The 17864-nt window shown below is 38.6% G+C and overlaps 1 protein-coding gene across 2 annotated transcripts; it reads right to left on the bottom strand.

Annotated features, from left to right (window-relative positions):
- Nucleotides 1-117: 117 nt before the first annotated feature.
- Nucleotides 118-14652, bottom strand: LOC120422697 (uncharacterized). 2 transcript variants are annotated; one of them, XM_039586209.2, is made up of 7 exons: nucleotides 14232-14652; nucleotides 14025-14154; nucleotides 1595-1974; nucleotides 1389-1474; nucleotides 1001-1310; nucleotides 647-936; nucleotides 118-575 (listed from the first exon to the last, which is right to left on the bottom strand). In XM_039586209.2, the coding sequence occupies exons 3-7, from the start codon at nucleotides 1854-1856 to the stop codon at nucleotides 483-485; spliced, it is 1041 nt and encodes a 346-aa protein (XP_039442143.1). In that variant the 5' UTR covers nucleotides 1857-1974; nucleotides 14025-14154; nucleotides 14232-14652; the 3' UTR covers nucleotides 118-482. The 2 variants fall into 2 exon arrangements, with proteins under 2 accessions (XP_039442143.1, XP_039442142.1); XM_039586208.2 differs by having other exon boundaries at nucleotides 14025-14652.
- Between the last annotated feature and the right edge of the window lie 3212 nt (nucleotides 14653-17864).

The following is a 17864-nucleotide window of genomic DNA, read 5'->3' as shown; positions in this document are numbered from 1 at the left end:
GAACTTTAGCACAGTTCAAATCATCCAAATCTCTAGAGCGTTTCGAAAAGTGAGTAGTTCCATCAATTTGCAGCAACACTAACTTAGTTGTATCATAGTACATTGAGTTCTTATGTGTATGTTTGTGTGTTTGTGAGTGTGTTCGTGTACGGATAGCTAATTGCAATTCAACAGTTTGTTAACCAGTAGTTTCTCATAACGTGATTCCTACCATATAGCTAGTCGTCGCTGAAATCTTCAAGTTTGAATTTTCTTTCAAATGTGTGTTATTTTCTTGTTCAAGATAAAATGTTTCAAAAGGCTTGTTCTTGTCAATACCTAACGTATGTATGTGGTAATAGTTTTATATACTGTAAGATTTGTGCAACTGTTTTGCCTTTGCTTAAGTGTGATCTAGTGATTGTTGACTATATCTCTGCTTCAGTAGGACTTTAGGCTTCGTTTGGATGAGATTACGATGATCTCCGGCCGTTTCTGTTAGTTTAAAGGATGGTGCAAGCTGAACCGTGCATGACTTCGCTGATGAACATGGGCGTTCCAGCGCCCAATCCTCCGTCAGTTTTCTCGTTTTCGTTCTGGTAGGAAATTAAAAAAAATGGCTGGTTTCAAGACCTTCTGTACTAGTACGTTTATTTGGAGTACTCACCTGGTCATACTCGCAGTCAAAGTAACGACTCTGGCAGTCCAGGCATCGGCACTGGTCCGACATTTTGCACGTGATACCGCACTCCTTGGCGACGGCTTTGTACAGCTGTTTGCTGGATTTGTATAAAATTTCTGGCCCTTTGATCTCGGGTCGCACCACAGACCCCGAGGACGTTCCTTCGTAGGCATGGGGGTCGTACGACGACTGGCACTCATCGGTGTAGGAGCCGTCGTCCAGGTTGTCGTTGGACAGGCAGGTCTCCTCGATGTGCATGTCCTCCATTTCTTCAGCTGATTGTACGAAAAAATGTTACTACTGCATGATCAATCTTTACAATTACCAAAACTAACTCACCCAAATCTTCCATGTGTTCCTGGGCAGCCATATTGTACAGCGGATCACAAGACCCAGTGCAGCCGAGCAGGTTCTCCTGTGACGGTGATGTGCCAGAACTGCAGGAATACAGCGAGGAATCGATCGATTCCTGCTTTCTCGTTGTGTTGGGCGTTGCCTGTTGTTGCGATTGCTGATCGTAACTCTGCTGTTGGTCCTGCGGTGTACAAGCCGTCAGCTGCTGATTACTCCCAAACATGTCGTAGCTAGACGGCGACAGACTCAGTGTCGATGTCTTGTTGTTTTCCTTATCTAAAGCTGCAAGGCGATTCTGTAAATATGAAAGGGAAGATCGTGTTCTGTGTTCTGAACACACACTTGAGGTCAAACATAGTACGGGGTAACCAACCTCCTCTAGTACATGTTCGTACGATGGCGGTGGGCTCAACGGTATTGTGGTACCTTCGGTGTGTGTCAACGTGGGATTCACGTATCCTGTAGAAGAGGAAAAGATTACAACTCAAAATTAAGTAACCTGCTTGAACTTCCGTCAACGCCAGAATGCCACACGGTTCTGTGTGTAGTACTTCCAGAGTAGAGAAGGACCCCGGTTACCTATTCGCTCGTCGGGTGAGTCCCTGTCCCGGATTAGGGCCCGCTGGTCGTTGCTCATAGAAACTAAGCTATCGTTATTCTGCTCAGAGTCAAGGGTAGTGCTGCTACCGTAGGCAGCGGTATTGTTGCCGCTGCTCGACAGATAGCTGTTCGTCTGTACGATCATCTGATTAGCCTGGCTGTCGACTACGACATCCTGCTCCTGCGAGGCGCTACGGGACGAACCACTACCCATGCGGAACCTGAGCTTGAAGGGGGCCATGGTCCCGCGAACGGAAACGAACTTGGCGCGGAGCCAACTGGCGGGCTGAACGAGTTTTGGTTTTAGTGTAATGTTTACTACTTTTTGGTATGGTTTTTTTTGGAACAGTTCTTAGGGACTGCAATTAGAGAGAGGCAAGAGAAAGAAACCAGTGAAAGAAACAGTTACAGAAACTGAAATGAATTCTTAGAGCAATTTTGTCATAAAACGAAATTTAGCCGATTTGAGAAGAATAAAAAACGCAAAAGAAATCCTACAATGTAAGGTAGAAAGCATCACTTAATAAAAAGAAAAATATATTCGTGCAGGAATACGATAGGAAATGAAACAACATGCAAAGCAAATGTGGAATTCAACGAAATCGACATGTCGATGCCTCTGTGCTCTCTTGTACTAAGTTTGATAATTTTCCTGTCTAGTTAGCATAAGAGAACACAGAGGCATTGATGTATTGAGACCTGCTGAAAATATATGGAAGCCTACTGCAAATCAGGGACACTGACACTCCAACCTTCCATCGGATGGGGAAGTAAAACGTCGGTCCCGGCCTTGGTTGTTGTTAGGCCGTTAAATCCATTCCAAGTGTGGGAGTCGCCTCCACGCTATCAAAAGGCAAAACATCACACCAAACCAAGCCTGCTCCGGTGAAATCGCAGGCGGTGGTTGGACTCGCAATCCAAAGGTCGTCAGTTCGAACCTTGCAGTGGAAGGTAAACATAGGTTTGGGTGCTCTCCCCATTAAAGCATTTGGACTCTTAGGTTCGAGCAGTACACTTGCAAAAGAGACCACAAAAGACCTGGGAGTCTTTAAAGCGGATGGTTTGATTTGAATAAAAAAAAAAAATATCATCCAACTGTCCATATCACGAATTTTGGGTAAATTTCTTGATATGATAGACATGGGTGATACGAGAAGTCGTTAATGCTAATGATATTGACATTTTGCTGCAGTGAATAAATATTAGTTCAAAAAAAGTAATCATGGAATTAAGGGTGAACTGAACAGCAATCAAAGAAGTTGTTGTCTGCTTATTCCAAATACGGTACGGAAGCAATCCTGTTGAAGATACTTACAACTGCAGTTGAATACGATTGAATATCAGTTTTTTTTCTACAAGCAGCATTTTCTTTTTCTCAAACTTTGTAACACAACCAAGTCACGTACAGCGTGTCACTAATCCTAGAATAACCATTACATGAAATCCGAGCCCTGACACTGGCCAAACGAGGACATAAAAGCGAGTGCCACACCGAGTGATGGATAGTTTACCGAAAAGACACTGATAACAACTGTCTCTGGACGTTTTGTCGGACAGGCCCTCAGTGTCCGTCCTCCCTTTTAGGTTCGTCGTCTGCCTGTCCCCCTGGATGAGGGAGGCTACCTCAATTTTTACGTGGCTTTTGTGTTATTGCCGTGTGATATGATCCAATTTCCCGTTCTGACCCCTGGCCGCGTTTGCCACGTGCCCTGGTCGTTCCTAGTGGCGCACTTTGGGTTTTTGCCGCTGAAGTTTAGAAACAGATCGGCCAAACTGGTATACCTGGCTGGTTGTACAGCTAAACTTGGCAGTGTTGGGTAGCTCAAAATGGGAGTCTCCCAAGGCATAGCCAGTCTGTTTATGGGTGATTTGTAGATCTCCCTCCTCCCTCACTTTGGTCCGGCGTGTGTCTGAACAGCTGCTGCGATGTCAGTGTGGTGTACCGCTAGCTTGGAATCTAGCCTGCTAACAGAGTTTGAAGGACGACTTTTAGCGCTTGATTCGATTAAAAATAGGAACGGTCATTTTAAAGCTTTCAATATATTTATCTTTGAAACACTTTGAATGTTTTAAATAAAACTGTCAGGTTCGAATCAAATTATAAATTTGGCTTCTTGATTTTCCACAAAATTGAAACAATTCAAATCCCACTTCGTGAATGTATATTTGTTTAATTTTATATCAACGTCAACCAAATTGAACAAAAATGCAATGGAACTATTCAAAGACACCAATCGCCTCCATTGAATCTTTTCTCTTAGAATGAATCTATGGAGGTTCTTGGCTTCTTACAGAATTTTACGAGATATTCACCGGGAAATTCATAAAATGGCATTTAGTTCAAACAACTTTGTAAATGCGGTACCGATACTCCTCGAGGGTGTTTTCCTCAGTCCCAACTCAGGAGAGTTTTTTTTTTCCAAGCATTGACTTCATGTTCAGCTTATTTGAAATTGTATGTAATTTTTATCAAATTCCAATTGAACCAAGCTCTGAATTCACAGCAACTATTGCCCATCAAGCAGCAGGAAATCGATACTCTAGGGCAGCGTGAAATACACCAGCAGCGTGGCGGAGGTAGTGGTGGTGGCCAATAGGGTGGGTAGTAGTGGGTGGTGGACCCGAGACGGACGGGAATTAATTTTTTATTTGTTCTCTGCGCTATACGAAAAGCGGCTACAGCAACTATTGGATGGGTGGAAACAGCGTGGAGAATCTCCTCTGGTCTGCTGGTTAGCTGGCCTAAATGATGACATCATTTGATATTTTGAGAACTTTATTTTTCCACCATTTTGAAGCCGTTCGTTCAAATAATTTCCACCAAAACCGGATGCACAAACAAACTCTCACTCGACTGCACCGGCCCCTTGAAAATATCTGCATTATGGTTCCACTTGGAAATGCGAAAAACAGGTCAAGTTGTTTTTGAATAGTTTTTCTTGATGCTGATGCTGCACCGCGCTGTTTCTCTCGAGTGTCGAAGGGTCGATTAATTCATTAGTCGTTTAGTTGGCAGACCCAAAAGTGCCACTTGGCTGGAGTGACATCCCATTGTAGGTCGTATTCTATGGGGGAAGAAAGGGATGATGCTGAAACAGGGATAATCGTTTCATATTGAATGCCCCTTTCAATGAAAACGGGGGAAAAACGTCAAGGCAAAAACACGTTTTATAACACTACTCGACAAAACAAAACTTGTGTCAAGGGATTAACGATATCTCATCCGTTCCTGAGAGAAAAGGCATCCCCGAATCCGATGCAATTGACAGAATTTGATTTTATGTCCACGCGGACTGACGAGAAGTTGGTACATTTTTTAACATAAAAAATCGAACTATTTAAAAAAAACCATGCGTCTCCTCCCAATTATATGAGCCATCTACAAGAATATGGAAGCGCCTGGTGCATAGCCATTTCCTTTAAGCACAACGGAAACAACCAATACAAATGTATAAAAAAGTTGTCAAGTTCTCGAGGGGTCCACAGCTAGCATTTTTTGTACGATTATAAAAAATAAATATTAAAAGTTTAAAATTAATTTATTTAAAAAAAATATTTTTTGATTTATTTGTTTACTAAAATTTTATGTATCTCAAAGGTCTATGGGTACTTCGGGATGTCCATGGTCATCCAAGGACTCCCTGGAGTTAAGATCTACGAGTATACCGCCGTAACAAGCAAGAGGTCGTCGGATGTTAACCCCGGATCATGTGCGTATAGCATCAGTGGATATGGTAGACTACTGTATGAATGTGTTGGGATGTTCATGGTCATCCGAGGACTCCCTGGTGTTAAGATTTACGAGTCTACCGCCGTAACAAGCAAAAGGTCGTCGGATTTTGACCCCGGATCATGTGCGTATAGCATCAGTGGATATGGTAGACTACTATATAATTGTGTTGGGATGTTCATGGTCATCCAAGGACTCCCTGGAGTTAAGATCTACGAGTCTACCACCGTAGCAAGCAAGAGGTCGTCGAATTTTGACCCCGGATCATGTGCGTATAGCATCAGTGGATATGGTAGACTACTGTATGAATGTTTTGGGACGTCCATGGTCATCCGAGGACTCCCTGGTTTTAAGATCTATGAGTCTACCGCCGTAACAAGCAAGAGGTCGTCGGATTTTGACCCGGAATCTTGTGTGTATAGCATCAGTGCATATGGTAGACTACTGTATGAATGTGTTGTGATGTTCATGGTCACCCAAGGACTCCCTGGAGTTAAGATCTACGAGACTACCGCCGTAAAAAGCAAGAGGTCGTCGGATTTTGACCCTGGATCATGTGCTTCATTCATTCACATTCATATAGTAGTCTACCATATGCACTAATGCTATACGCACATGATCCGGGGTCAAAATCCGACGACATCTTGCTTGCTACGGCGGTAGACTCATAGATCTTAAAACCAGGGAGTCCTCGGATGACCATTAAGATCGGTCGTCGGATTTTGACCTCGAATCTTGTGTGTATAGCATCAGTGCATATGGTAGACTACTGTATGAATGTGTTGTGATGTTCATGGTCACCCAAGGACTCCCTGGAGTTAAGATCTACGAGTCTACCGCCGTAACAAGCAAGAGGTCGTCGGATTTTGACCCTGGATCATGTGCTTCATTCATTCACATTCATATAGTAGTCTACCATATGCACTAATGCTATACGCACATGATCCGGGGTCAAAATCCGACGACCTCTTGCTTGCTACGGCGGTAGACTCGTAGATCTTAATGGTCATCCGAGGACTCCCTGGAGTTAAGATCTATGAGTCTACCGCCGTAACAAACAAGAGGTCGTCGGATTTTGACCCCGAATCTTGTGTGTATAGCATCAGTGCATATGGTAGACTACTGTATGAATGTGTTGTGATGTTCATGGTCACCCAAGGACTCCCTGGAGTTAAGATCTACGAGACTACCGCCGTAACAAGCAAGAGGTCGTCGGATTTTGACCCCGGATCATGTGCGTATAGCATCAGTGGATATGGTAGACTACTATATAATTGTGTTGTGATGTTCATGGTCACCTAAGGACTCCCTGGAGTTAAGATCTACGAGACTACCGCCGTAACAAGCAAGAGGTCGTCGGATTTAGACCCTGGATCATGTGCTTCATTCATTCACATTCATATAGTAGTCTACCATATGCACTAATGCTATACAAACATGATCCGGGGTCAAAATCCGACGACCTCTTGCTTGCTACGGCGGTAGACTCGTAGATCTTAACTCCAGGGAGTCCTTGGATGACCATGAATATCCCAACACATTCATATAGTAGTCTACCATATCCACTGATGCTAAACACACAAGATTCGGGGTCAAAATCCGACGACCTCTTGCTTGTTACGGCGGTAGACTCGTAGATCTTAACTCCAAGGAGTCCTTGGATGACCATGAACATCCCAACACATTCATAGTCTACCATATGCACTGATGCTATACGCACATGATCCGGGGTCAAAATCCGACGACCTCTTGCTTGCTACGGCGGTAGACTTGTAGATCTTAACTCCAGAGAGTCCTCGGATGACCATGAACATCCCAACACATTCATATAGTAGTCTAACATATGCACTGATGCTATACGCACATGATCCGGGGTCAAAATCCGACGACCTCTTGCTTGTTACGGCGGTAGACTCGTAGATCTTAAAACCAGGGAGTCCTCCGATGACCATGGACACCCCAACACATTCATACAGTAGTCTAATATATCCACTGATGCTATACGCACATGATCCGGGGTCAAAATCCGACGACCTCTTGCTTGTTACGGCGGTAGGCTCGTAGATCTTAACACCAGGGAGTCCTCGGATGACCATGAACATCCCAACACATTCATGCAGTAGTCTACCATATCCACTGATGCTATACGCACATGATCCGGGGTCAAAATCCGACGACTTCTTGCTTGTTACGGCGGTAGACTCGTAGATCTTAACTCCAGGGAGTCCTTGGATGACCATGAACATCCCAACACAATTATATAGTAGTCTACCATATCCACTGATGCTATACGCACATGATCCGGGGTCAAAATCCGACGACCTCTTGCTTGTTACGGCGGTAGACTCGTAGATCTTAACACCAGGGAGTCCTCGGATGACCATGAACATCCCAACACATTCATGCAGTAGTCTACCATATCCACTGATGCTATACGCACATGATCCGGGGTCAAAATCCGACGACTTCTTGCTTGTTACGGCGGTAGACTCATAGATCTTAACTCCAGGGAGTCCTCGGATGACCATGGACATCCCAACACATTCATACAGTAGTCTACCATATCCACTGATGCTATACGCACATGATCCGGGGTCAAAATCCGACGACCTCTTGCTTGTTACGGCGGTAGACTCGTAGATCTTAACTCCAGGGAGTCCTTGGATGACCATGAACATCCCAACACATTCATATAGTAGTCTACCATATGCACTGATGCTATACGCACATGATCCGGGGTCAAAATCCGACGACCTCTTGCTTGCTACGGCGGTAGACTCGTAGATCTTAACTCCAGGCAGTCCTTGGATGGCCATGGACATCCCGAAGTACCCATAGACCTTTGAGATACATAAAATTTTAGTAAACAAATAAATCAAAAAATATGTTTTTTAAATAAATTAATTTTAAACTTTTAATATTTATTTTTTATAATCGTACAAAAAATGCTAGCTGTGGACCCCTCGAGAACATGACAACTTTTTTATACATTTGTATTGGTTGTTTCCGTTGTGCTTAAAGGAAATGGCTATGCACCAGGCGCTTCCATATTCTTGTAGATGGCTCATATAATTGGGAGGAGACGCATGGTTTTTTTTTAAATAGTTCGATTTTTTATGTTAAAAAATGTACCAACTTCTCGTCAGTCCGCGTGGACATAAAATCAAATTCTGTCAATTGCATCGGATTCGGGGATGTCTTTTCTCTCAGGAACGGATGAGATATCGTTAATCCCTTGACACAAGTTTTGTTTTGTCGAGTAGTGTAATGAAACAATCTGCTTACTGAACAACCGAATCTCAGGTCTAGGTTGAGAGAATTATGACGACGATGGGAGAAAAATGCTTTGTAGAATGAAAACGTCAAGTGGATGCTTTTGGACTAAAATTATTTTACAGAATAGCCAATCAGCACAGATTTTACTGGAATTTAAGAAGCCTACTTTATCTGTAACAATGCGTAACAATGTTAAATTAATCGTCCTGCTATTTTAACAATCATTTCTAATCTAATCTTATCTAATCTAACACAAACGCAGCCAGTCCGATGAAAGCATGCTGGAAAGTCTTGTGATTAGATTACGCCCCAAGCACTTTTCTTGTCAATATTAATAATTGCAATACATCCGAGATCACCCGAAAATTTTATACAAGAATTAAAGCGGCCAGCCCTACTGCGTTGTGTTTACCGCAGAGAGGATTCTGTGAACGGATAATAATCATTCAGCAAATAATGATGGAAAGCTCTTACCAAGAATCAGCAAATCCTAAAATCTTCGAAAGACACAGCCAGATTGTGTCCCAACCTGCAGCTTCTAAGATCTTAGGAGCCGCCAATCCGGTCGCATCAAATCAGCCAAGATTTCCTCGTCATCTGCGTGATTGAGGCTCTATCCCAGGTCAACGACGTCTTCCCGGACATGCAGCAACGCAACGCGAATCCCGGATATCTCCACCATCTCCATTTTGTCCACTGCCACTCACAAGTTCGTCTAGTACTAGCCGATAAGAATTTGACGGAAATCCTCAGAAGACGAAAAAAACGCGGACGTAAAATCAAACAAACCGGACGCGACCATAGCTTACTGCGATCTCCCCCTGCTATTTTTACAATCATTTGTTTAAAAAAGTGTTTTTGGAGAGTATTGATCCTTGCATTTTTACAGTCACTGCAACTAGCCTTAAGTTTAATTGATTTATTTAGTTTTTCATAAATGGATTCGATTAAAATATTTGAAACGACTTACTGCAGTTAGAACTATTTTCCAAAAAAAATGTTGATTAAAATATCAAATTTTGAAAATATGCTCAATTTTGATATGAATTACTTTTATTTTGAACATGACCGTACAGTTTTTTTTTCAAAAATAATAATTACCTGCCAAATTAACATTTACACACCCAGCCACAACTCATTCGGAGCGTTTGGTACGGTATGTCCACGCATCTTTCCTCCCCTGTTGATTCTGTGAAATGTGATCCGTTCTCAGAATCTGTTCCTATGGTTAATGCAACGCAGTAGGCCTGGCCGCTTTAATTTTTGCAATACATGGTCGGAGTTACTCGGATTTAATGCAATCATTAATACTGACAAAGAAAGGATTTGGGGCGTTATCTAACCACAAGTTCTTCTAGGATGCTTTCTTCGGACTGGCTGCGCTTATTTGCGATTAGATTAGATTATTAGATAAGAACATGACCGTACAGGTTTTTTTTTTCAATTTACCCGTAATATTTTGAAAATTATTGCTTGACATATTTTTTTAAATGCATGGATCAAAGAATTCTTTTGATCAAATATCTTTATCAGCCAAAAATATTAAAATATTTAAACTTTCAACAATGCAAATCGGAGATCATAAAAAGAAGATCAACCCTTTCCTAAAACTTATCAAACATATTTATATCATTGATCATTATCGTTAAAAGAGTTTACTTTGTCTATCAAGAAAACTGTTTAAAACATTTTCTTTGTTAACATTTTCCTGTTAAATAAATTATTTAACAATGTTTATTTCAAAAGGGCCAAACATTCAATATTACGTCCTTTTGAAATGGTTTCGAAAAGATCGGATTTTTTTCGAAGTTTCATTTTTTAACATCGAAAATCGGACCATTAGTTGCATTGGAAAATTGAGGGTTGTTTGGGTGAGACTGAAAATACTTTAATTTTTCTGATATTTTTTTTTTCATTCAGCCGCTGTTTCTCAGCAACCAGAGGCCCAATCTTCAATGCCTCTTAGACAATTTTATAGCAAATTTTTAGACTAAAAAAACAAAATCAGAAATGGTCACTCATGGTCACCCTTTTTAAAAACCGAAAAATTTCACTGAAATCAAACTTTCGGTGGCTATTTTTTTTCATAAATGTTCAAAATATTTTAAATCAATGAAGAAAAAGCCATTTTACATTGTTTTGAGTTGATTAGACTTCTGTTTGCATTTGATTTTTCCAGTTTTATGAAAAAATATTTTGCTTTGCCCCCTGATTATTCGAACAAATTTGAAGGGATTATTAGAACTCGTTGGCAAATTTTTTGACCATACTTCTCTATGGCTCAAAAGTTGCGGGTTTTGGTTCCTCAAAACATATGAAAAAAATCACGAAGACAAAAAAATACCAGTTTTGGAAAATTGAGTTTTTATTTTGGAAAACAGTTAATTAACCTACTCAATAAATACATAAAACTTTGCCGAATATTGATCAGAAAATTTCTTCAAAATTACATATTTTCAAATATTTCAGTACCGTAATCTGGGGCGAATCGGGACTACAGTCTAATTAGGGACAGCAGTTTCAAGAACACTTAAAGCTTTAAAATTTGGAAATGGATGTACTCATTTTGTTGGTCTGAGTCTGTTCTAACCGAAACCAACCAGAAAAATCAAAATATTGTGCTCGAACTTAGTTAAAACGGCTGTCTCAATTCGTCCCATGTGTTCCGATTGAAACCAATTTACGGTTCTTTTTATGTATGGACAGCTGCCAAAATTGTATGAAGACTTGCATTAACCAATGACAAAAAAGGCAGAGCAATTCCAGCTCAAATCAGGAATGTTATCCTAGACCTATATAAGCCATATTTGTGTCTATGGAGCCAATAGTACTCGAAAACAACATTTGAGAAGGGTGTAAGGTATTTAAATATTTTTGTATTGTGCAATTTAAAAATTACTGTACCTCGAAGCCGTTGCGTCGTATCAAAAAATGGTCAAAGACAAACTTGTAGGAAATTGGACGAGCTTTCTGAAAAAAATACACTGAAACAAAAAGACTGACGAAAAATCCAGGATGGTATATCTCTCCTAAAAAAATACAAAAATCATTTACTAAAACTGTTTTTTTGAAAAGTGGTCTAAACGTCGAAATTTTCAAAAACCGGTAGTGGGAATCGATTTCCCAGACAATTTTACATAAAAGTCTCCATATTGACCATTGTCCTACGTCCAACTCTTGGGAAGATACAGCGGTTTTAGAAATAAAAATGTTGAAAAAAGGGGTTTTTACAAAAATATTTAAATACCTTACACCCTTCTCAAATGTTGTTTTCGAGAACTATTGTCTCCATATACACAAAAATGGCCTATATAGGTCTAGGATAACATGTCTATAAAGTTTCATTGAAATCGGAGAGGGTCGGGTACAAAAGTACCAGAAAAATTCCTGATTTGAGCTGGAATTGCTCGGCATTTTTTTTTGTCATAAGAAAGGCTCCCACAAAATTTAAGTCGAAATCGGCCGATTTCGTAGAAAACTGATTTTTTCTTCAAAATATAACCCTAATAAAAACGTTTACAAGATTATAAGCATTTAATGCTAAATTTTGATCTTTTTGGTGAAAAAGAACAATCTTGCTTTGGAGATTCCCAATGCTGAACAAATGCCTGTGTGTGTGTACGTGAACAACATTCTCACTGAATTTTCTCAGCACTGGCTGAACCTATTTTGGTCAAACCAGTTGCATTCGATTTGATTTGAGGTCCCAAACGTACCTATTGATTTTTATATTGTTTCGATAAATAGTTCAAATGTTATGTAGAAAAAGGTGTTTTTGTATTTATCCGGATGATAGATACTCACCGGAAATTGACTCAAATACAATCATGTTATACATCTTTGGTAAGATAACCAAAAAATCTTTCCAATGAGTCCAAAACGTGACATTTATGATTTTTTTGAATTCGAATGTCAATTAAATGTGTTTAAACTATTTTGAAGCCGGATCTCACTTCAATATATTTAAACTATGTCCGGATTATCCGACCCACCGTTGGTTAGGTAATCGAAAGACCTTTCTAACGAGTCCAAAACATTGAGAATCTGGCAACCCTGGCTCTAGTTTTGACCTCTCAAGTGATATTTGTGTATTTTTATTGCGGGTCTTAAGAAAAACTAGATAAATGTTGTGTCAAATTCCATTGAATCAACAATTGTTGGTAAAAAGTTAGGAAGGCACCAACCACATAGGTGGATTAAGTTAGTTTTTGAATGAATCGTTGCCAAATTTGTGCTTTTCTGGCAAATTGATTTTTTTAGTGGAAATTGTATATAAAACTTATCTAAACTTTGTTTTGTAAACTATTGATTCAACTAAAAGTCAATACATTACCATAGAATTGTTAAATAAACGTATCGGAGTGAGCATAACACCGTTTTGGCGGTCTTTGTATCGATAGATTTGATTCATCGTCGGATTTTCGTTTCGACCCGGAATTACGTCGGAAAGTCCGCCAGTATCCGAACATCCATGTATCTCAAATCATCCTATATGAAAGCGCATAAAATGTCCAATCTTTTGATACCTAAACATTTTATATAAAACACCCTGGTAAAAATGTATCAGCAGCTAAACATTAAATTTGAATAATTTTCAATGAAAATCATGATTGAATTTTTGAGTGTTTTTGAAGCTCAGTTTCTCGAAAAAACTTTGTAAAAGTGTTGATTCCCTACATCAACATTATCTCAACAAGATTTTTCAGCGGTGGTGGATAAAAGGTAATTACCATAACGCAAAAAGAGAGAAATAAAACAATCAAAGCATGAGATGGGATTTCACGAAAAGATTAAAAAGGACACGCCATGCATTTGCTTCAGAACCTGCAGCTGCAAAATTGAACTTTTTTTTCCTTCTTCAAGCTCAACTTCTCGGGCACTGTCCTTCAACTGGTGGAAAAGCATCACAAACACATACTCACACGCACTAGTGGGGGAAAACAGCAGAAAAAGGCGTTTCATCTTCACGGCTTCACGGAAAGGGCACACGCCGAAGGGATGGCTTAATTAAGCTCGACATATTTTCCACACACATACACACCAAAGAGGGAAATTTAATATCCTAATTAAGACATAAAGCAGACATCTCCAGACGTTTAAGGGCTCCAGAGCAAAAAACGCACACCAACGCTCACACACACAAAGGAAAACTTCACAAATCAACACACAATCGAGTTGAAAACGAGGCAAAAAACGATAACTTGATAAGCACGAGCCAAAGAACGAAGAAGGAGGTGGTAAATCCTTTTGCTAAATACCCTACGAAAAAAATGGAAAGCACTAGCTACAAGAAGCCTCAAGTTTTGCTAGCACCTAATATGTTTATCATCTGCCAGCCAAGCGGAATAAATGGCTTAAAATTAAGGTCACAGAATTTACAGCAAAGAGGGGTCGGTTACTTACTTTGCTTAGTTGGTTTCGTTTGGTTGAAAGTTGATGCTTGCAGCTGAGCGATTGCAAAACTGGGGTGAACGAAGAGAAACCAATGCTTTTCCAGCACCTTGATATGTACGGTGGTTCATAGTTTCCTTTTCTGGAAGTTGATTCTATTTTTCACTTTTGAACCAATTCACTTCACAAACGTTGGGCAAATTCCATGAAAATCACTACCTGCTGCTGCTGCTGTGCGCATTGATTTATTTCGATTTCACGAGACAACGAAAAAACATGGATGGTATTCCTTATTCGCTCCGATGTGCAATGATATCAGCAGGATGATGTTTGCTGGCTCGTCCTCGTCCTGGGGGAAACTTTCTTCTTCTGCAATGTCTGGCTATATCTGTCAGTGTATATATCGCATGAATGACGGAAGAGAGAGGTATCCTTGACAGGATACGCTGGGCAAACTCACGCAAAAATTCTTGCGAGTAGACGGCGTTTAATGTTTTGTTGAAAATGGTATGTTTCCAAACTATAGCTCAACGCATGTTGAACAACCTTTTTAAATTATCCATTTCACGACTTGTTCGCTATTTTTTAGTCAAAAACACAGAATTACGCCAATCCCAGTTATCAAACCAATGACACTGATATGGACACTGAACATAGAAGAATTTTCGCGCATGCTCGGTTACGCTTTTGGGAAGCTTTCCAAAGCTCGGTGGCCGATTCAAAAGCTCTTTGTGTTTCAAAATAACCGTGCCGGCTTTTAGTCAGTAGTTCCATGGAGACTCATAATGCTTCAAAAACCTTCTTTGGACTTGCACTAGCATGGTCAAGTGTATGCTATTTTGAATTTTTAGTTTTGAGTTAATACAACTCTTTTTTCTTCATAAATCAACACAACTCATAAGGCTTAACAAATTGTAGATCATTCTACTTTGTAGCTTTAATTTCCAGACGGTGAATTACTTTCAAATGTACAATTAAATGTCTCAAGTTCATATTTTGTTATCATTTTATTTTAATTTTTGAGCAAAGCTCTTTGGACCGGTATAGTTAGTGATATCTTATTATTACTATATTACTTTACTTTACCATTACTGCTCAGACAACTTTAAGCTGTCTTAGAAGTGTTGCCAGTAAACTCAGTTTTGGGGTGCTTTTCTCTTACTCAGCTTTGGCTAGTTTAATTTTGAATGTTAAGCCAATTCTCCATTAAATAGAAAAATTACCTTAAAATGCTAATGCCGAAATATACGGTAGTTTTGGTAAGGTGTGACGATGGTGTGGTATGAATTAATTGAGGAATTCAAAGGAGTTTTTTTTTGAAATAGTGAAGAGCTTTTGCAAAATGTCGTTGAAGTTTGGCTTTGAAATTTGTTTTGATTCATAACAACAATGAGTTATTATGACACATGTTGAAATGCTCTTCTATTCATTCCATAAAAATATAAATTTACTATTTTAAATAAAAAAAAAAATTATTGAAGAAAAGGTACAGTATGTAAAAAAAGTATTTAAACCCCTTGGGCACTATGCACATTTTGTGATGAAACATGTAAAAAATTTAAAGTTTGACAGGAATCTAGGACTACGTTTTGTTCAGAAACTCATGCCAAACATTTTGCTTCAAAAAGCTCATGAAAAGATGATTTCTATAAAAAGTTATATAACAAATACTATTACGAAAATAAAAAAGGTGCAAAAAAAGTTTGTACACCTTTCGAAAAATTTACATAAATAATGTTATTTGTTGACAAATCACCATAAATCCAGTCTCCCAACTCCAAATAGGCAACCTTGACTGATTAAAAAAATAATTTGGTTTGAATATAAAGTTTACTAACTACTTAGAATAATAGTTTATATAACTCTGGAAATTCTATATAAAACTTATCTATACTTAATTATGCAAACTTTTAATTCAAATAAATGTCAATATATTACCATAAAATTGCTAAGAAAACATTTTGGAGTGGGTATAACACCGTTTTGGGGGTATTTGTATCGATAGAATAGATTTTTCGTTGGAATTTCGTAACAACCCGGAATTACGTCGTTGGAAAATCCGTCGGCATCCGAACCGGTCCACAATTCACAAGTCAACCTATGTGGAATCGGAAAGGGCATAAAATTTCCGATCTTTTGATACGTTTTTAAATACCTGGGCAAATAGTAAGTTTGATCCACGAGAACAAAAATTACGAAATTCCATACATTTTTGACAGGTTGCTCAAACGAAACCATAACAACGTTTTTGCTTAGGTATTTAAAAACGTGGGTTTTATAGAAAACCTGGATGTATGGGTATCAAAAGATCGGAAATTTTATGCCCTTTCTGATGCCACATAGGTTGACTTGTGAATTGTGGACCGGTTCAGATGCCGGCGGATTTTCCGACGACGTAATTCCGGGTTGGCACGAAATTCCAACGAAAAATCTATTCTATCGATACAAATACCCCCAAAACGGTGTTATACTCACTCCAAAATGTTTATTTAGCAATTCTATGGTAATATATTGACATTTAATTGAATTAGAAGATTTCAAAATTAAGTTAAGATAAGTTTTATATAGAATTTCCAGAGTTATATAAACTTTTATACTAAGTAGTTAGTAAACTTTATATTCAATCCAAATTATTTTTTTAATCAGTCAAAGATGCCTATTTGGAGTTGGGAGACTGGATTTATGGTGATTTGTCAACAAATAACATTATTTATGTAAATTTTTCGAAAGGTGTACAAACTTTTTTTGCACCTTTTTTATTTTCGTAATAGTATTTGTTATATAACTTTTTATAGAAATCATCTTTTCATGAGCTTTTTGTAGCAAAATGTCTGGCATGAGTTTCTGAACAAAACGTAGTACTAGGTTTCTGTCAACATTAAATTGTTTAGATGTTTCATCACAATATGTACATAGTGCCCAAGGGGTGTAAATACTTTTTTTACATACTGTATATCACAAATAAGTTATGTAAATTTTATATACAGTCCAAACTCGATTATCCGAAGGCCTCGGAGAAACTTCATTTCGGATAATCGAAACATCGGATAATCGAATCACGAAAAAAAATATGTTTGATTTGATATGACCCCTTCTCTCTAGTATGACCCCTAAACTACGCTAAAATTATAAGAGAAATTTTTTAATCCAAGCTGGCGGCTAAAATGGCGGTGATATTGAAAAAATGCATTTTTTTTGAAAAGGCACTCATTAACTCAAATTTGACTAAAATTGGGTCGTAGAACTCAAATTTTAAGTTAAAAACAAGAAAATGAAAAAAATATGATTTTTTTAGTTCATGATTCGAGTATGCGTAGTCCCATACAAACCTTCGGATAATTGAAACTTCGGATAATCGAGTCTGGACTGTATTCTATAACAAAAACAGTTGATTTTGAGACATACATATTGCCGTACACCAGGGGTGGCCAACCTTTTGGCCCTGTGGGCCAGATCTGATTTTTCTGAAGCAGTGGCGGGCCGGAACTAATGTTTGATAAAAGTTGAAAATGCAAAAAAAAAAAAAAAACATAACATTATATTCATCAGATCATTTAAAAATAATAAAATAAAAAAACTAGTATTGCAAATAAGATTCATTTATCTGGATTATAAGAAGGAATAACAAAGATACCCTTTGGAATTAAAATTAAATAATAAATAGAATTTATTAAAACGAAATTTGGATTCAAATATTCTTTACCAAAAAAACACTTTTTGCTTTATTGTGCAATTTTTTGCAAATATCTTACAAAATATTGTAAAATGATTTGAAATACATCCAAAATTTAAAAAGTTTTTCTTAAAATTTCTTCAAACAATTGAAATTCAGTAAAAAATTAAGGTAAAAAA

This window comes from Culex pipiens, chromosome 3, assembly GCF_016801865.2.
Source record: "Culex pipiens pallens isolate TS chromosome 3, TS_CPP_V2, whole genome shotgun sequence".
NCBI classification, from domain to species: Eukaryota; Metazoa; Arthropoda; class Insecta; order Diptera; family Culicidae; genus Culex; species Culex pipiens.
Note: the sequence above shows the minus strand (reverse complement) of the source record. Positions and strands in the feature narration are given on the sequence as shown.

Excerpts from the sequence above, each read along its gene's own strand:
- LOC120422697 (XM_039586208.2), bottom strand. The coding sequence starts at position 1,856 with ATGGCCCCCTTCAAGCTCAGGTTCCGCATGGGTAGTGGTTCGTCCCGT. Across the intron at positions 1,311-1,388 it reads ACGAACATGTACTAGAGGAG|AATCGCCTTGCAGCTTTAGA; the intron begins GTTGGTTACCCC and ends TCATATTTACAG. Across the intron at positions 937-1,000 it reads GGAACACATGGAAGATTTGG|CTGAAGAAATGGAGGACATG; the intron begins GTGAGTTAGTTT and ends TCGTACAATCAG.